General features: G+C 40.3%; 1 protein-coding gene across 2 annotated transcripts in view; it reads right to left on the minus strand.

Moving 5' to 3' along the window:
- Positions 1 to 6,136: 6,136 nt before the first annotated feature.
- The window catches only part of PRDM4 (PR/SET domain 4), a 40,278-nt gene continuing 29,904 nt past the window's right edge, over positions 6,137 to 16,510 (minus strand). For both annotated transcript variants that reach the window (XM_023729018.1, XM_004373798.2), the window contains 4 exons: positions 16,227 to 16,354; positions 15,288 to 15,602; positions 13,621 to 13,789; positions 6,137 to 8,766 (listed from right to left, as the gene is read on the minus strand). In XM_023729018.1, coding sequence (XP_023584786.1) covers positions 8,454 to 8,766; positions 13,621 to 13,789; positions 15,288 to 15,602; positions 16,227 to 16,354 — 925 coding nt within the window. In that variant the 3' untranslated portion in view covers positions 6,137 to 8,453. The remainder of the gene's footprint in view (positions 8,767 to 13,620; positions 13,790 to 15,287; positions 15,603 to 16,226; positions 16,355 to 16,510) is intronic.

The following is a 16,510-nucleotide window of genomic DNA, read 5'->3' on the forward strand; positions in this document are numbered from 1 at the left end:
GTTCTTTTCCTAAAGGAGACACAAATATTTGCTGAATGAATGAACCATCTGCTTTTCTCTTGTCATGAAACACACTATCTGCATGTTGGCAAGTTCAGATACAAAACAGCCTAGCTCGCTTTCATTCTGCTACAGCATATCTTGGTCAAGTGTCTCCCTAACAGAATATTATATTATCTCCTGTGCTTGTGAATAATTCATTTTTCAGAGCCGAGTGCCAGTTGTCTCTAATCAATTAAGACCAACGGGCCACAGAGGTGTTCTCTGCTTATAAAAATGCATTTCACAGCCCCAGGGCAAATATACAACTACTACAGACAGCAGTGCAAAGCACCCTAAAATGAGGGTTCAGAACAATAAGCAGAGTCAAAATAATCTAGTCATGGAGATTAACATAGAAGAAATCTCTAGAGGAGAAATATACACATTCTAAAAAATGCTCCCAAGCAGCAAATCACTGATTTTGAAATGCAGAAAATCTTAATTTCTCTGAACTCCATTTTCAATAACATGGGATAAAATCTACTTTTATAATGCCCTATGAGGACTAAACAAATATTAAAATACACTACTGCTATTACTGACTATATCTGTAAGTATGTCACAGGTGCCCTAGACCATGCTAGCTAAGAAGGGCTGGCAGTCGTGTTTAATGACCAAAGATAGATCCTTCAAGAAATCAACTTTCCCAAAGTACTTTTCTCCTTAAGTGATCTGTCTCTCCCTACTCTGGCCATTAGCTGATCTTGATGCTTGTCCTACCCCAAAACCCATTTCCAACCTGTGCCTCTGCAAGTATGCAGCAGCATGAAGAGGTGTGTTGGGAGGTGAGCGGAAGAGGGTTCGGGCGCAGGAGAGCAGAAAATAGAAGACCAAAGCATACTTTCCACGTGCTGATCTCTAATAACAAATATGCTTTGTCTACATTGAACAGTTTAGATTTTCTGTGTGATTTCCTTTAAAGGCTTTTAGCCAAGATACACCCCATGGTGAGATCCCAATTTTAACCAGGTCTCTAGGCAAACTGTTTAAATCTTGGCTCTGCCACTTAGCCATGATGGTGGACCAATTAACCTTTCTGCACTTCACTCTCTTCTTATGTAACCTACAAATAATCACAGGTCTACTGTGCAGATTAAACATGCTAATATTTTTAAAGGCACAGAACAATACCTGCCACAAATTAAGCACTATCATTGTAATTAAAAACAAAAAACAAACAGCTATTTGGCAAACTAGTCATTCTAAAATTTTCAGTCTTGTATCTCAAATTGTTAGTTTTCCAGACTCAATCCCTTCATTCTCTTCTCAAAGCCCCTGCCTTCTTTTACTACACCACAGATCCAGGCTTGAACATTATCCACCTTTCTTCACTAATTCTTTTTAGTATGACTTTTTCTCTCTTGTCCCTAGAATTTAGTAACACTTTGTATCTTTAACATTTGCCATACTCTCACTATCAAAGAAGGTACACAAGTCTCGGTCTGTATCTTGCACGGTCCCCAACACAAGATTCCTGTGGCCTGTTCCAGAATCACCTGGGGGAGCCTTTTAAAAAGGCCGACTCTTAAACAATCAACTGTATGAGACCAAATGGTCAACACTTACCCAAAAGCAAAGACAAGGAGGTGAAGGGAAGCTAGATCAATGGAAACAGAACAAACAGAATGGAAATAATGAGAATGCTGACACATTGTGAAAACTGTAACCAATGTTAACGGAACAATTTGCATAAAAATTGTTACATGGGAACCTAATTTACTGTGTAAACTTTCACCTAAAACACAATATTTAAAAAAGTTAGTCATGCAACAGATAACCAAGTACTTCCTGACCACAATATTTGTCTTACAGTTACACTGTGTAACCTTAGAGTTTATTAATTTCTGGTGACCACAAGTTATTCTAGAACTCAATAAACTGTGCAGAATTCAAAAAGATAAAATAAAATAAATAAAAATGCCAATCATCAGTAGGCCTGGGGTTGAATCTGGACATCTAAAGGTTTAAGTTCCTTAGGCAAGTCAGCTGTGCAGCCAGGTCTTAGAACCACAGCAAGATGTTGAGTATCCACAGAGTGGGGGCAAAGTCTTATCATTTTTCTGTTCCCCCTACAACACCTGAAATTGTGCAGGCACTTAACAGATTCTGAAAAGAAAGTTCTCCTTGTCTGAGGACTACACAGTCCTGAGCGCCTGATGACCACTTAAGTGTGCATATGCAAGAGAAACTAAGGAGCAAAAAAACTAACAAGGGATTTCAACCCTTTTGGTAGCAGAGAAATCTGCCAGTGACCATACATACCACTACAACTTGTTACTGCCTTTTATGTTGCTCATGATAATTTGTAAAACTGAGGTTAAGTTGTAATCACTATTCTTGAAGCTGCTCCTTTTTAAGCAATCTAAGAGAGTATACTTGGTTAGACAAGAATCACTGGTGTACACAAAGATGTGTCATCCTTCAGAGTTTGCCTCTAACATGCAGTTTGCTGATGAGATAATGTAAGCTTACATATCTGATGAGGGGCTGCAAGCTTCTGGCATGTTTATACTTCTCAGGACACAGGCGAAGGAGTATTTACAAGGCAGTGTGTGTATGTCACCAGTCTGACAGACTCTAGTGCCTGCCACCTCTTTTCCCTTCATATGTGGCTGGGGACCTCAGCTTGGCACACATACAAGGATTATGAGCAACTCACCCTTTTAGGAAGGACACACCAAGTGTACACTGATCTACAAGAACACTACAAACTAGTTTCTAGGCTTTGGTCTTGAAAACTCAAATCATGCGAGTTTTACTAAAATCTAGGGCTTCTTGAATCACTTGTTGTTGTTGTTAGGTGCTGTCAATTCAGTGCTGATTCACTGAGACCCTGTGTAAAACAGAATGAAACACTGCCTAGTCCTGCACCATCCTCAAAACCATTGCTATGTATGTGCCCATTACTGCAGCCACTGTATCAATCCACCTTATGGAGGGTCTTCCTCTCTTTCGCTGACCCTCCACCTTACCATGCACAATGTGCTTCTCCAGGGACTGGTCCCTCCTAATAACATGTCCAAAGCATGTGAGGCGAAGTCTTGCCATCCTCGCTTCTAAGAAGCACTCTGGCTGTACTTCTTCCAAGACAGATTCGTTCTTCTGGCAGTCCATGGTATATTCAATATTCTTCGCCAACACCATAATTCAAAGGCATCAATTCTTCCTCGGTCTTCCTTATTCATAGTCCAGCTCCTGCATGCATATGAAGCAAATGAAAATATCATAGCTTGGGACAGGTGCACCTTAGTCCTCACAGTGACATCTTACCTTTTCAACACTTCAAAGAGGTCTTTTGCAGCACATTTGCCCAGTGCAATACATCGTTTGATTCCTTAACTGCTGCTTCCATGGGTGTTGATTGTGGATCCAAGTAAAATATAATCCTTGACAACTTCAATATTTTCTCCCTTTACCATGATGTTACTTACTGGTCTTGCTGTGATTGTTTCTGTTTATATTGAGGTGCAATCCATACTGAAGGCTGTAGTCTTTGATCTTGATCAGTAAGTGCTTCAAGTCCTCTTCACTTTCAGCAAGCAGGGTTGTCATCTACATATTACAGGTTGTTAATGAGTCTTCCTCCAATCCTGATGCCATATTCTTCTTCATATAGTCCAGCTTCTTGGATTATTTGCTCAGCATGCAGTTTGAGGAAGTAGAGTGAAAGGATACAACCATGATGCACACCCTTCCTGATTTAAATCACAGTATCTCCTCGTTCTTTTCAAACGACTGGCCCTTGGTGTATGTACAGGTTCTTCGTGGGCACAATTAAGTGTTCTGCAATTCCCATTCTTCACAATGTTATACATAATTTGTTATGATCCACACAATCAAATGCCTTTGCATAGTCAGTAAAACACAGGTAAACATCTTTCTGGTATTCTCTGTTTTCAGCCAAGATCCATCTGACATCAGCAGTGATACCGCTCATTTGAGGTCCTCTTCTGAATCTGGCTTGAGTTTCTGGCAGTTCCCCATCTATGTCCTGCTGCAACCACTTTTGAATTATCTTCAGCAAAATTTTACTTGTGTGCGATATTAATGACATTGTTCAGTAATTTCCTCATTCAGTTAGATCATCTTTCTTTGGAATGTGCAAAATATGGATCTCTTCTAGTCGGCTGGCCAGGTAGCTGTCTTCCAAATTTTTTGGCACAGATAAGTGAGCACCTCCAGCATTGCATCTGTTTGTTGAAACATCTCAATTGGTATTCCTTCAGTTCCTGGAAGACTTGTTTTTCACCAATGCCTTCAGTGCAGCTTGGATATCTTCCTTTGATACTATCCATTCTTGATCATATGCTTCCTCCTGAAATGGTTGAACATCGACCAATTCTTTTCGGTACAGTGACTTTGTGTATTCCTTCCATCTTCTTTTGATACTTCCTGTGGTGTTAAATATTGTGCCTGTAGAACCCTTCAAAATTGCAACTCAAGGCTTGAATTTTCTCTTTATTTCTTTCAGCTTGAGAAATGCTGAGTGTGTTCTTCCCTGTTGGTTTTCTAACTCCAGGTCTCTGCACATTTCATCGTAATACTCTGTCTTCTTGAGCTGCCCTTTGAAATCTTCTGTTCAGCTCTTTTACTTCATCATTTCTTCCATGTGCTTTAGCTACTCTACATTCAAGAGCAGGTTTCAGAGTGTCTTCTGACATCCATTTTGGTCTTTCCTTTATTTCTTTTTAATGACCTCTTGCTTTCTTTATGTATGATGTCATTCCACAACTCATCCGGTCTTCTGACAACTATTTTGGTCTTTTCTTTCTTTCCAGGCGTCTATCACTACCACACGTCTGTCGGTTTGCTGTACTGTGGTGGCTTTCATGTTGCTGTGATACTGGAAGCTATGCCACTGGTGATTTTTAATGCCAGCGGGGAATTGGACAGGGAAAACTTTATGAATAGCAGCAGAACATTGTCTGATATAGTGCCGTAAGATGAATCCCTCAGGTTGGAAGGCACTCAAAAGATGACTTGGGAAGAGCTGCCTCCTCAAAGTGGAGTTGGCCTTGATGTAGATGGAGTCAAGCTTTTGGGACCCTCATTTGGTGAGGCAGCACAACTCAAAATGAAAAGAAACAGCTGCAAACATCCATTAATAATTGGAAAGTGGAATGTAAGAAGTATGAATCTAGGAAAATTGGAAATCATCAAAAATGAAATGGAACGCATAAAGAATGATATCCTAGGCATTAGTGAGCTGAAATGGACTGGTAATCATATGGGCTACTATGCCAGGAATGACAAATTGAAGAGGAATGGCATGGCATTCATCATCAAAGAGGACATTTCAAGATCTACTCTGAAGTACAAAGCTGTCAGTGACAGGATAATATCGATATGCCTACAAGGAAGATGAGTTAAAACGACTATTATTCAAATTTACACACCAACCATTAATGCCAAAGATGAGGAAATGGAAGATTACCAACTTCTGCGGCCTGAAAGTAATCAAACATGCAATCAAGACTTGGCTAATTACTAGTGATTGGAATGCAAAAGTTGGAAACAAAGAAGATCTGTAGTTGGAAAACATGGCCTTGGTGACAAAAATGACGCCGGAGATCATATGATAGAATTTTGCAAGACCAATGACTTATTTATTGCAAATATCTTTTTAAACAACATAAGCGGTGACTATACAAGTGGACCTCACCGGATGGAAAACACTGGAATCAGTTCAACTACATCTGTGGGAAAGAGATGATAGAAAAGCTCACCATCATCAGTCAGACCAAGACCAGCGGCCAACTGTGGAACAGACCATCAATTGCTCATATGCAAGTTCAAGCTGAAGCTGAAGAAAATTAAAACAAGTCCATAACCAAAATACAACCTTGAGTATATTGCACCTGAACTTGGAGACCATCTCAAGAATAGATTTGATGCACTGAACACTAATGACTGAAGACCAGACAAGTTGTGGAAGGACATCATACATGAAGAAAGCAAGAGGTCATTAAAAAGACAGGGAAGAAAGAAAAGACCCAAATGGATGTCAAAAGAGACTCTGAAACTTGCTCTTGAATCATTAACAACCAACCAAACCAAACCTGTTGCCCTCGAGTCAATTCTAACTCATAGCAACCCTATAGGATAGAACTGTCCCATAGTGTTTCCAAGGAGTACCTGGTGGATTTGAACTGCCAAACTTTTGGTTAGCAGCTGTTATAGCTAGTTTTTTTTTTAGGATAGAGGTCTACCTTGGGCAAACATGAAACTGAACAATGTTAGCTAACAGTATTGTTAACTATGTGTCAAGCACTGTGTAAGCCCTTCCCGTGGATTAACTCACTTAATATCCAAAGACCATTATGAAATGGGAACTCTAATAGGTGTTTTCTAATTACAGCTAAGTAAATGAAGGCACAGAGAAGCTGTGTATCTTGACCAAGGTTTCAAAACCATCATGCAGCCCAGACTAGAGAACATTCTGCAGGGCTCCAGAGCCCACACTCATATCCTGCTTCCCAATGTGGTCATTTACACAACAGATTGATCCCAACAGAGCAATCGATGAGGCTGCCTGCAATAGGCAGAGAATGCTCAGCATAAAACCTTGTCGAAAGGGTAGCTCTTAATTTACTAATCTTGTGAGAATGACTTAAAAACATGTCATTTTAGTCTAAGAGATTAAAAAAATGGAAGAGACACTTGTAAGTAATAAGCAATAACAGCTACATTCTCACTGAAACTCTTTTCCAAATTTTTTTTTTTTGACATTAGACTTAACTATCTTGAGCTGCATTTCAACTAGTGTTGGGAGAATAAAGAATTTAATCCATCATGTGCTGCTGAGGTAAAGGGAAGAAAGTTCCAGGAGCAGTGGATTCCTGGGAACACGGCTGGTCTTTTGCAAAAGTCTGACCTAGAACTGCCCCAGATCTCTCAGAGCTGTCCTGACTCAGGTTTCATGACTTGGCTTCAGCCGCCACCCTAACCACCACCAATGCCTCACCCTTGCTCAACTGTAGACCTGCCACAGTTCTTCATGGAGGCAGCAGAGAAAAGGCACTAGCTTAGGGAGGAAAAAGGCAGGACAGGACAGCTGGAAACACAGGAAGCATAGTTTGTCTGAGCTCTGTTAGATGCAGAGACACATTAGGATATGACCTGAAGGCTGTAATACTTAGGGAATGCCTTCTCCCTTCTAACCTTAAAAAAATTCAAATTATACCTGATTTTCTACTGAAAGACTCATTCAGCTCCTTCCCTCACAAAACAAGATTACAAGAGGAATCCTATGTTTTAAAAAAGTTTTTATTTCAATCCTTCCTAAAGGAATACAGATTTGAATGAAATACATTCATTCCATAAATACATTAGCAGCAAAACCTTTCTGAAGAGTCGTCTCTGCTCCAACCCAGAGGTTGTGCTTAGAGCAAGAGAGCGTGTTCTATCAACCCTGTCAACTTAAGGATGTGTCGGCTTCTTGCTGGAAGCCAGGTATGCATGTGAGACACAAAGACCAGGTGACTGGATGAATTAACTAGATTGCAACCCTGAAAACAGGCCAATGTGGTGACCATTAAGCCTTCTTTACCTTCCAAATCATTTGGCATCCACCATGCTTAACTGGTGAGGTCTGCCACCCTAGAAACAAATGGAGGATCTAACCTTGCAAATGCACCAATGCATTCAGAGTCATTTGTTGCTTTGAAGGTGAGCGTCATTTCAATGGTGAATGGTGTCTTGATACGGTTCATAGGCTGAGCCAAATATGAATATTAGAGCATTCCCTTCCTTCCCTTCATGGGCTGAGGTACCACTTGTCAGGTAAGTTCACGTGTACTTGTCATCAGGAGATAATCCAGCAGGCATTACTTGGGCTCTCTACACCTCCAGTCTCCTTCATTTGAGTGGCTGGGAATTTTACTAGAGACAGAAAGAGACACGTCTAAACCCAGAAATATTTCTAAGTAACAGTAACCAGGTGATTCACCTTAGCTTCCTGCAAAGCTAGTTTCCTGGACAGTGGTCCAGGTGTCTCTCCTCCTTTTCTTCTCTCCATCACTGCCTATTGCCTGGAAGCTCCTTTTTCATTTGCCTTCTAGGCACCTGCTGAAGATTTGGGAAACAAAATCTACCCAAAAACTCCCAAGAGTGAGTTTTGGTGATGGAATGAACTGTACCCAAGCTCGGTAGGCCAGACGACGTTAAGGCAGGTGCTGCTTTAGACTTGTTAGCTGCAGTCAAAGAAAGAAGCTTACACTGCGTGTTCTAACTGCTCTGGGATGCTTTCATCAGAACACTCTTCTATAAGTGCTTTCTTCATTTCCATTCAGTCTGTTTTGACTGTTGGCTGGAAGGAAATCAGAACCATTTTATACAAAAGACGTTGTAGTGGATAACTGGTTACTTATGTTTTTCCCTTTTGCATCCAAAATAGTTTGCTGCTTTTTCTTTTATTTATGTGCAGAGAGAGACTCATCTGTTGAATACACAGCACTGTTAATCCTACAGTCTTCTGCCCCCACAGAGTCAACTAATTCTTCCTCCTCTGAGTCATCCTCTTCTTCCTCCTCTTGTGCCAATGAGCTGGAGGTGGGCCCTTTGCAGGTTTTTAGGTGGCGGGTGAGATGGTATTTGGTTAGATAAGCCTTTGTACATTTTTCACAGACATAATCCCGTTTTCCTTCATGAGAATTGAGATGCTTCTTTAAGTGATTTGTCCTCAAGAACAGCTTACCGCACTTGGGACACTTGATCTGGCGTTCTCTAAAGGGAACATAAGAAAGAACATTTGATTTGGGGGTATAACTTGGGGTATCACCACCCAGGTCAAGGAATAGAACATTTCCTGCACCCCAGAAATCCCTTCCTCTTTGCCAAAAGTATCCACTAACTTGACTTCTATTATAACAATTTTCTTGATTTTCTTGATAGTTTTACTATGTATGCATACCTAAACGGCATTAATTTGCCTGTTTTGGAATCCTATGTAAATGGGATCATACTGTTATGTATTTCTTTTCTATCTTCCTTCACTCAACATGATGTCTGTAAAATTCATTCAAGTTGCTGCAGTATCAGTAGTTAGTTTCCTTTCACTGCTGTACACTACTTACAAATACATCACAATTTACCTGTGGCACTGGATTCGTCTACTGCTAATGGATTCTGGGTGGCTTCCAATTTTTTGTTATCACAGGCAAGGCTGCTATTGAACACTTCTAGACTTGTATGTTGGTCTACACCTGTATGAGATTCTCCAGGGTATATCAACAGGAGCCGTATATTTCGGTCAAGGATACGCACATCTTCAACTTTACCAGATAATGCAAACTATTTTCCAAGGTAGTTTTACCAATTTACATGTCTATCAGCAGCCATTTGAGAGTTTCTATCACCCTACACTCTCACCAACAATTAGAAGACAAAAGTTTGAGAATTTTTGCCAACTGGCCAGTACATAATGGTATCTCATTGTAGTTTTCATTTGTATCTCCCTGATTACTACTTTTATAAAATTACGATTTTTCTTTCTCCTTTCTCAACCAGGGGTGATTTTGTCCTCCTGCAGACATCTGGCAATGTCTAGAGCCTTTCTGATTGCCAGAACTGGAGTCGGGGAGGGATTATGGCATCTACCAGGTAGAGGCCACAGATCCTACAAAGCATCCTACAATGCACAGCGCAGCCCTCACAAGAAAGAACTATCCAGCTCAAAATGTCAACAGTTAAGGTTTGAGTAATGCTGGCCTAAACATTTTAGAGCTGACAAGAACCTTGGAGGCCAGGAATCTTTAAACTTGCCTTTTTGAGCAGCTGAACCCTATGTCTTAACGAAAGCCCAGTATGTGGGGTTGAAATGCTCAAAGGAGTGGTAGGGTGGGGTGGGGAGTTCTGAAGCCTGGCCTCTGTGATTACAATTTCGATCACCTTCTCCTAGAGAGAGATGGCCCTGGTGAATTCTGTGGAGCCCCTGGACTTCTCTGGAGCAGTTTTAAAACCACCTATCTTACCAACATTTTAATTTTGCAGATGGGAAAAGTTACGTGCATGAAAACTAAGTTGCCCAGGGCCAAATAAGAAGTCTAACCTCTTATCTCTTAGTCTAATGGTTTTTATATGCTCATTCAACATACATTTACTGTGTGTCTAATATAGTGAAATCTGTGAGAGCTGGAACTTGTCAGAACTGCCCTGTTTTTTTTTCTGGGTCTCACAAGTTTTCTGCCTTTGACTGGGGTGCAGTCTTACCACTTTTCTATCGCTCGTTTTGGTGGAAAATATTTGACTTTTACTTCTTTGACAGTCTTCCACCTTACACAGATTCTGGCTTTCTCAGGTTTTAACATGTATGTTTCTAGGCAGAGGCAGTACAGTGAAAAGGCCTTGAGACTGGAGTATGTTTAGTAAGTTTGAGAAGTAGCAAGGGGAGGGCCAGTGTGGCTAAAGCAGAATCTGAGGAAAAAGGGATAAAAGACTAGTGGGAGAGGTAGCCAAGTACCACCACCACATCATAAAGGAACTGCTAGGCCATGGTAAGGTTTTAGGCTTTTAATCCAAGTATGATGGGAAGGAACTGGAGAATTGTGAGTGGAGACAGGCAGACTCTGACTTATGTTTTAAATGGATCACTCTGGCCACTAGGGACAGAATATGGTGTGTTTGTATGCGTGCACCTGGGTTTGTATATTTGTGCTGAGAAATGGGTGAGGAGACATAAGAGCAGTAGCAGGGAGGTCGACTGAGAGACTATTGAAGCAGTCCATACAAGAGATGCTGGTGACTTGGACTAAGTGATAGTGTTGAAAGAAAGAATGAAAGACTGAGTTAAGGATAACACCAAGGTTTTTGGCCTGAGCCACCGGGGTGAATGATGGTGCCATTTACTGAGCTGGTGAACACCAGGGGGAAGTCACGCTTCGGGGAGTAACATTAAGAGCTGACTTTTGGACATGTTAGGTCTGAATTACCTAGTGGACATCCAAAGCATCCGAGATGCTGAGTGGTTAGACATCTGAGGCTGGAGATATAAATCATAAAGATGAACGTAAAGCCAGGAGGACTATATATTACTCCTAAGTACATACCCTAGAGAAGATACCCTAGAGAAGCTCATACATGTACAGAACAACATACAAGTATAGGAGTAAGCGTCACTGCTCCTGCTCTCAGGTTCCCCTTTCTTAGAGAAAGGGCAAAGTCGGTTTCTGCCACAACTCTTGTAATCTCAAGGGAACACTGTGGGAGAGGAATTCCTTCTAGATTTAGCTCTGGGACTGCAGCTATTTTCTTTTATAAGAGGATAAATAGAATCCCAATACTACTTTGAAATGTCCAAAAGTAAAAATATAAACATATGAAAATTTTGCTAATCATCTCCATAGGGAGCCTAAAGTCTCATTCAAAAATATTTTGAGTAAATAGTGTTTCTTATATGAATGACCGACACAAGCTTTAACAGTCAAAAATTTCTTTCTATCCCATGGGAGTTTGGCACAGACATTTATTTTACTTCCTTATTCTGACAAAGAGTCCAGATCCAGATTTCTGGAGAGAAATACGTTTTCATTGGTCAATACCTGATAGAGCCAATTCTAAACCAAATGGAGAGAAACAGCTGTATAACTAATCTCAAAATAATTTACCTCACATTATGCTGTGAAGTGGTTACAAAAAAAGCTAGTCCAAACTTAGGCATCACTTGAAGGAATAAAGAATCAAGGTCAAGAAAAGTGATAATTCTACTTTACTATATACTGAACAAGAGTATATGGGTAAGCGCTCGGCTGCTACCCAAAATGTCAGTGGTTCGAACCCACCAGCAGCTCCACAAGAGAAAAGACCTGGTAACGTGCTCCTGTAAAGATTATAACCTAGCAAACCCTACGGGGCAGTTCTGCTCTGTCCTATAGGGTCGCTATGAGTTGGAATTGACAGCACACAACAACAACAACATATACTGAACAGACCATATCTGGAATACCACTTTTGGGCACCAAATTTGAAATTAAGTGATATGAGGAAAAATTACAGAAACTATGGACATCTGGCCTGATGAAAAGAGAGTCTGGCGGGAATACGACAGTGATCGTAAATGAAAGGTTGTCAATTTAAAGAAATATTAACTACGTGTATCAGTCTAGAAGGCAGATGAGGAATTAATGGATAGAGACTGAATCCAGCTTGATTCAAGCAAAATTTTCCTCAAAACTACATCAATTGTGTGGTATTCCAGAAAAAAACAATGGAACCTCTTACCAGGGATACTGTGGAAACTAGTCTTTCATTTGGACTAAATCAGTAATTCTCACGCCTAGCTGGAAATAAGAATAACTTGGGGAGCTTTTTAAAAATATTAAGGCTGGGGCTCTACCCCTGACCAATTAAATCAGAGTCCCTGGGGATGGGGCCCTGCCACCAGTTTTGTTTTTCATGTTCCCCAGGTGATTATAACAGGCAGCTAGACTGGATGATCCTAGAGATTTCTTTCTGCTCTAATACTGTACAATTCTATATAATATTTGATAATTGGTTGTCTAATCTTCTAAAATTTCACTCTAATAATAAAACTATTTAATGAAGACTGTTTAAAAGGTCATTTTGAGAGTTAGGAACTTGGATCCAGATTCTTTGGCTATTTTAGTGTTTCAGGTATTGCGATTAGGAATCAGCCAAGAGAGTGACTATCAAAGCCAAGTGTTTATCCAAGCTCTATAATAAGACTATAAAGTTTCCAATACGGATTCCTAAAGAGAATCTCCATAATATAACCTAATAACAATGTATCCACCCTTTTCTAACACTTGCTAAAAGCTGAGGACCACAAAATCTGTTCTCTTCTCTCTAGTGTGCCTACACTTGGAATTACACATGGAATGATGCAAAAAACTCCTAATCAGTCTCTCGATATTTGGCCTTCTCCTCCAATCATCACCCGTCCTTCTGCAAGAGCAATCCCTACAAAATGGACACCTCACTATGACCTTCCTTTTCTTAGAATCCTTCAGTGGCTCCCCAGCATCTCCAGAATGAAATTCAATCTTCTTAGCAGGATATAACGCTCTTCATGATGTGGGTGCTGCTCCTTCATCACTCTCTCACAAGCACACTATGCTCTAGCTATAAAGAAACACTTGCATTCCATAGTCCTCTTTGCATCTATATTTCTACATATGCCATTCCCTCTGTCTGGAAGAGCATTCCCATTCCGTACCCTTCTTGGCCTCTCTTCTTGGCCTCTTCGAGCTTTTTAAACATAGGAACTGTGTCTTTCATCTTTGAATTTCCACTACCTCGCACAACGCTGGACATTGAGGAGGTACTTAAAAAATATCTGTTAAATTAATAAACGAATGAGACTGTTCTGAAAATATAAATAAAAGTATATATAGAGAACAGAAGTGAAAAACAAGAAAAAGAGCAAACGAGCTAAACCTTCGGGGATAAAACTAAGTTTTGTGACCTTTGCTTGGCTACATGGAACACAGGAAGCATCCACATGGTACCAAGGCAGGACACAGACAATGAGTGAGCACTTTCAAGCCCTCGAGATGGCCAGCTTGGCTGAAGTCACCCCATGGTTTACCACCTGAGGGCCATCTTGGCTGCAGGGTAACTTACTGTGTGTGGATGAGCACGTGCTGCTTGAGGTCCTGCCTCCGCATAAACAACTTGTCACAGTAATCGCACTTGAGATTCTTCTCGCCCGTGTGGATAACCATGTGAGACTCCAGGTGAGCCTTCTGGGTGAAAGACTTGTCACACAAAGTACATCTGTAGTTCTTCTGACCTGCACATCAACCCAAGTTATCAAACCATGAATCAAGCAATCACTAGCATTCTCAAGACTATAAAAGCACACATATGGGTATGTGGCGGAAGCAAGCTATACTTTATAGTTTCTCTCTATCTAACATGTAATATGATCTCATAAACCAGGGATGAAATAAACTTCTAACAACTCAGAGATAAGATTATTCTAAGTCAAGGGTCAGCAAACCATTTCTTACAGGCCAGATAGTCAATATTTTAGGCTTTGTGGGCCAGACTGCCTCTGTTGCAACTCAAAAGCAGCCATAAACAATATGTAAACAAATGGGTGTGGCTGTGCTCCAATAAAACTTTATTTATGAAAACAGGCAATAGTTTGTTCAGCCCTGTAAATATAAGTGAACCTAATAAAGTCAACATACTGGCAATCGGCCATCAGAAAAGTTGTCTACTTGAATGGATGACAAGAGATTTAGCAATATCCAAGTCTAGTCACCCCCAAGCTCCTCAGGGCAGAGACTACACCTTATTCTTCTTTATATCCCCAGTGTCTAGCATGAAGCTTCCTACACAGTAAACACTCAACAAACTGAACTGATTGAAGTTATCTAGGGTGTTTTTTTAAGGAGGCTTGAATGGAACATAAAATCATTTATATTTGTAAACGTTCATTCACTCAACATATGTTTACTGAGGGCCTAGTACGTGACAAGCACTATTCTGGATGCTAAAGGAGAGAGTGGTAAATAAGACGAAGTCTTTGCTCTGTAATATAGTGAAGTCGGGCAGGCACTAAACATGCAAATAAATAAATAAATGTGTTGATTTCAGAAAATAAGTGCTGTGCTGAAAATAAATAAAATAGAGAAATAAGACAGAAAATGACTGGGGAAGGGAGATGTTTAGAAAGGGAGGATAGAGAAGGTCTTTCTGAGAAGTTGACTTTTCAGCTTACTTGACATGTGAACCCTTCTTTTGAAAATTTGGAGAACCAATGACCCAACAAGAAAGCTAAAACTTCATCAGTTGCTTTGTTGCTTGTATGAAAAAAATAAGTGCTAAAAGAAAGGAGATGGTTTGCATGGAGGTTAGAAAACGGAAGCTCAAAACTCAAAATTTGGTAGCACTTACCAGAACAATATTCCAAGGAAAGAAGCTGATTTTGACTAGTGACCAGGGGTGAGCACTACTACTGGGAGGCTCAGGTTGCTTCTATAGAATTCCCTTTGCTTTAAGTCCAAACACACTGATCAGCCTCCTGATCATTAACTACATTTTCCCAAAGACCTTCACACTATGGTCAGGGTACCTGGAAAGTGGAGTATCTTAATAACACCTGCTGAAGAACCAGAGTTACTCCACCAAGGTTCTACCACCTGAGGTCCCGCATGACAACGAGCTGGACTCATTGTGTGACATTCTCATCTCGTTTCTACCTGCAGTACTATATCTCTGAAAAGCCTTTTACTACCACAATTTCTATTTGTTGCAAAAATTCCATGTCCAATATAACTTACCTGTATGTATCTTGAGGTGGGTCCGCAGGTTGCTGGGATCACTAAAAGCCTTACTACAGAAATCACACTTGTGGGGTTTCATGCCCATGTGACCCATGAAGTGGACATGAAGTTTGGAAGGGGAGATAAAAGCTTGGGGGCACATTGAGCACTTCCACTTCCTTTCTTTGCTGTGGCTTGGCCCATGGCTGCTGCTGTGGCCCTGGCTAGGAAGATGGTTATGAATGTGGCTGGTCAGATGGGCTTTGAACTCTGTATAGGAATTGCACTCCTTGCCACAATTACAGAGGTGCACATCTGGGTGTTCAGGAACACCTTAAAAAGGAAAAGATTACTCAGTGTCTCCAGATACTTACATTTGAAAACTTTTTCTTAATAATTGTTGCTTGTAATTCTCCTTTTTATCAAAATTTCCAGCTTGCCCACTACCCGTAAAACTAAAATGTCTTGTTCAATTTTCTAACACCAGCATCAAGAAGAGTGCCAGGAACATAGAAACCACTCTGTAAATATTGAATTATATGGCATTTTTCCTAGGCAAAACCTTTAGATTTTGTAGCACACACAAACTCTTAAACATCACTTGCCATCATGACATAATGAAAAGAGGAAACCTATGCAGGTATAATGAATTCAAGGGGCTTGGCTGTCCATCAGGAACTTAAAACTCAGTGGTAGTGGCTCAAAAAATAGCCTCAGGAACTTCAAGTTCCCCAAATCATGGAAGTTCACTGCATAAGACTATTTCCTGGTGATTAACATTTAGCTTATGAACAACCTCACAGATTTTAACACCCCCAATATAGAAGTAATACTGTGTTTTTATATATACAAATAAGGATGAAATTTTGTTTTATATGACATGCAAATCATTACCAAAAATTATTTCTGGTGCTTTTACTATGCTAGATTCATGAAAAACAACTCTTATTAGCTTACCAATCTGCTGAGCGTAATCCCGGCTGTAATAAAAAAGTAGTTCGTTTTCAGGAGGGATATCTTGTGAGGTGCAAAAGTAGATTTTTCCATCATGGGGATAAGCCACCAAATTCTGCTCTTCCCGGTTCCTAAGTTATCACATTTAACAGATCAAGCATATTAATTTTAAAATGCATCCTATACACATCACATCCCCTAAAAGAGCAACATCCTATTTAAAACCTTAGATATAACTATTTTCTTTGGATCATTTCTGTAATTCCCTATCCTGTCTATGAGGAGGG

The sequence above is a fragment of the Trichechus manatus genome, unplaced genomic scaffold, assembly GCF_000243295.1.
Source record: "Trichechus manatus latirostris isolate Lorelei unplaced genomic scaffold, TriManLat1.0 scaffold00027, whole genome shotgun sequence".
NCBI classification, from domain to species: Eukaryota; Metazoa; Chordata; class Mammalia; order Sirenia; family Trichechidae; genus Trichechus; species Trichechus manatus.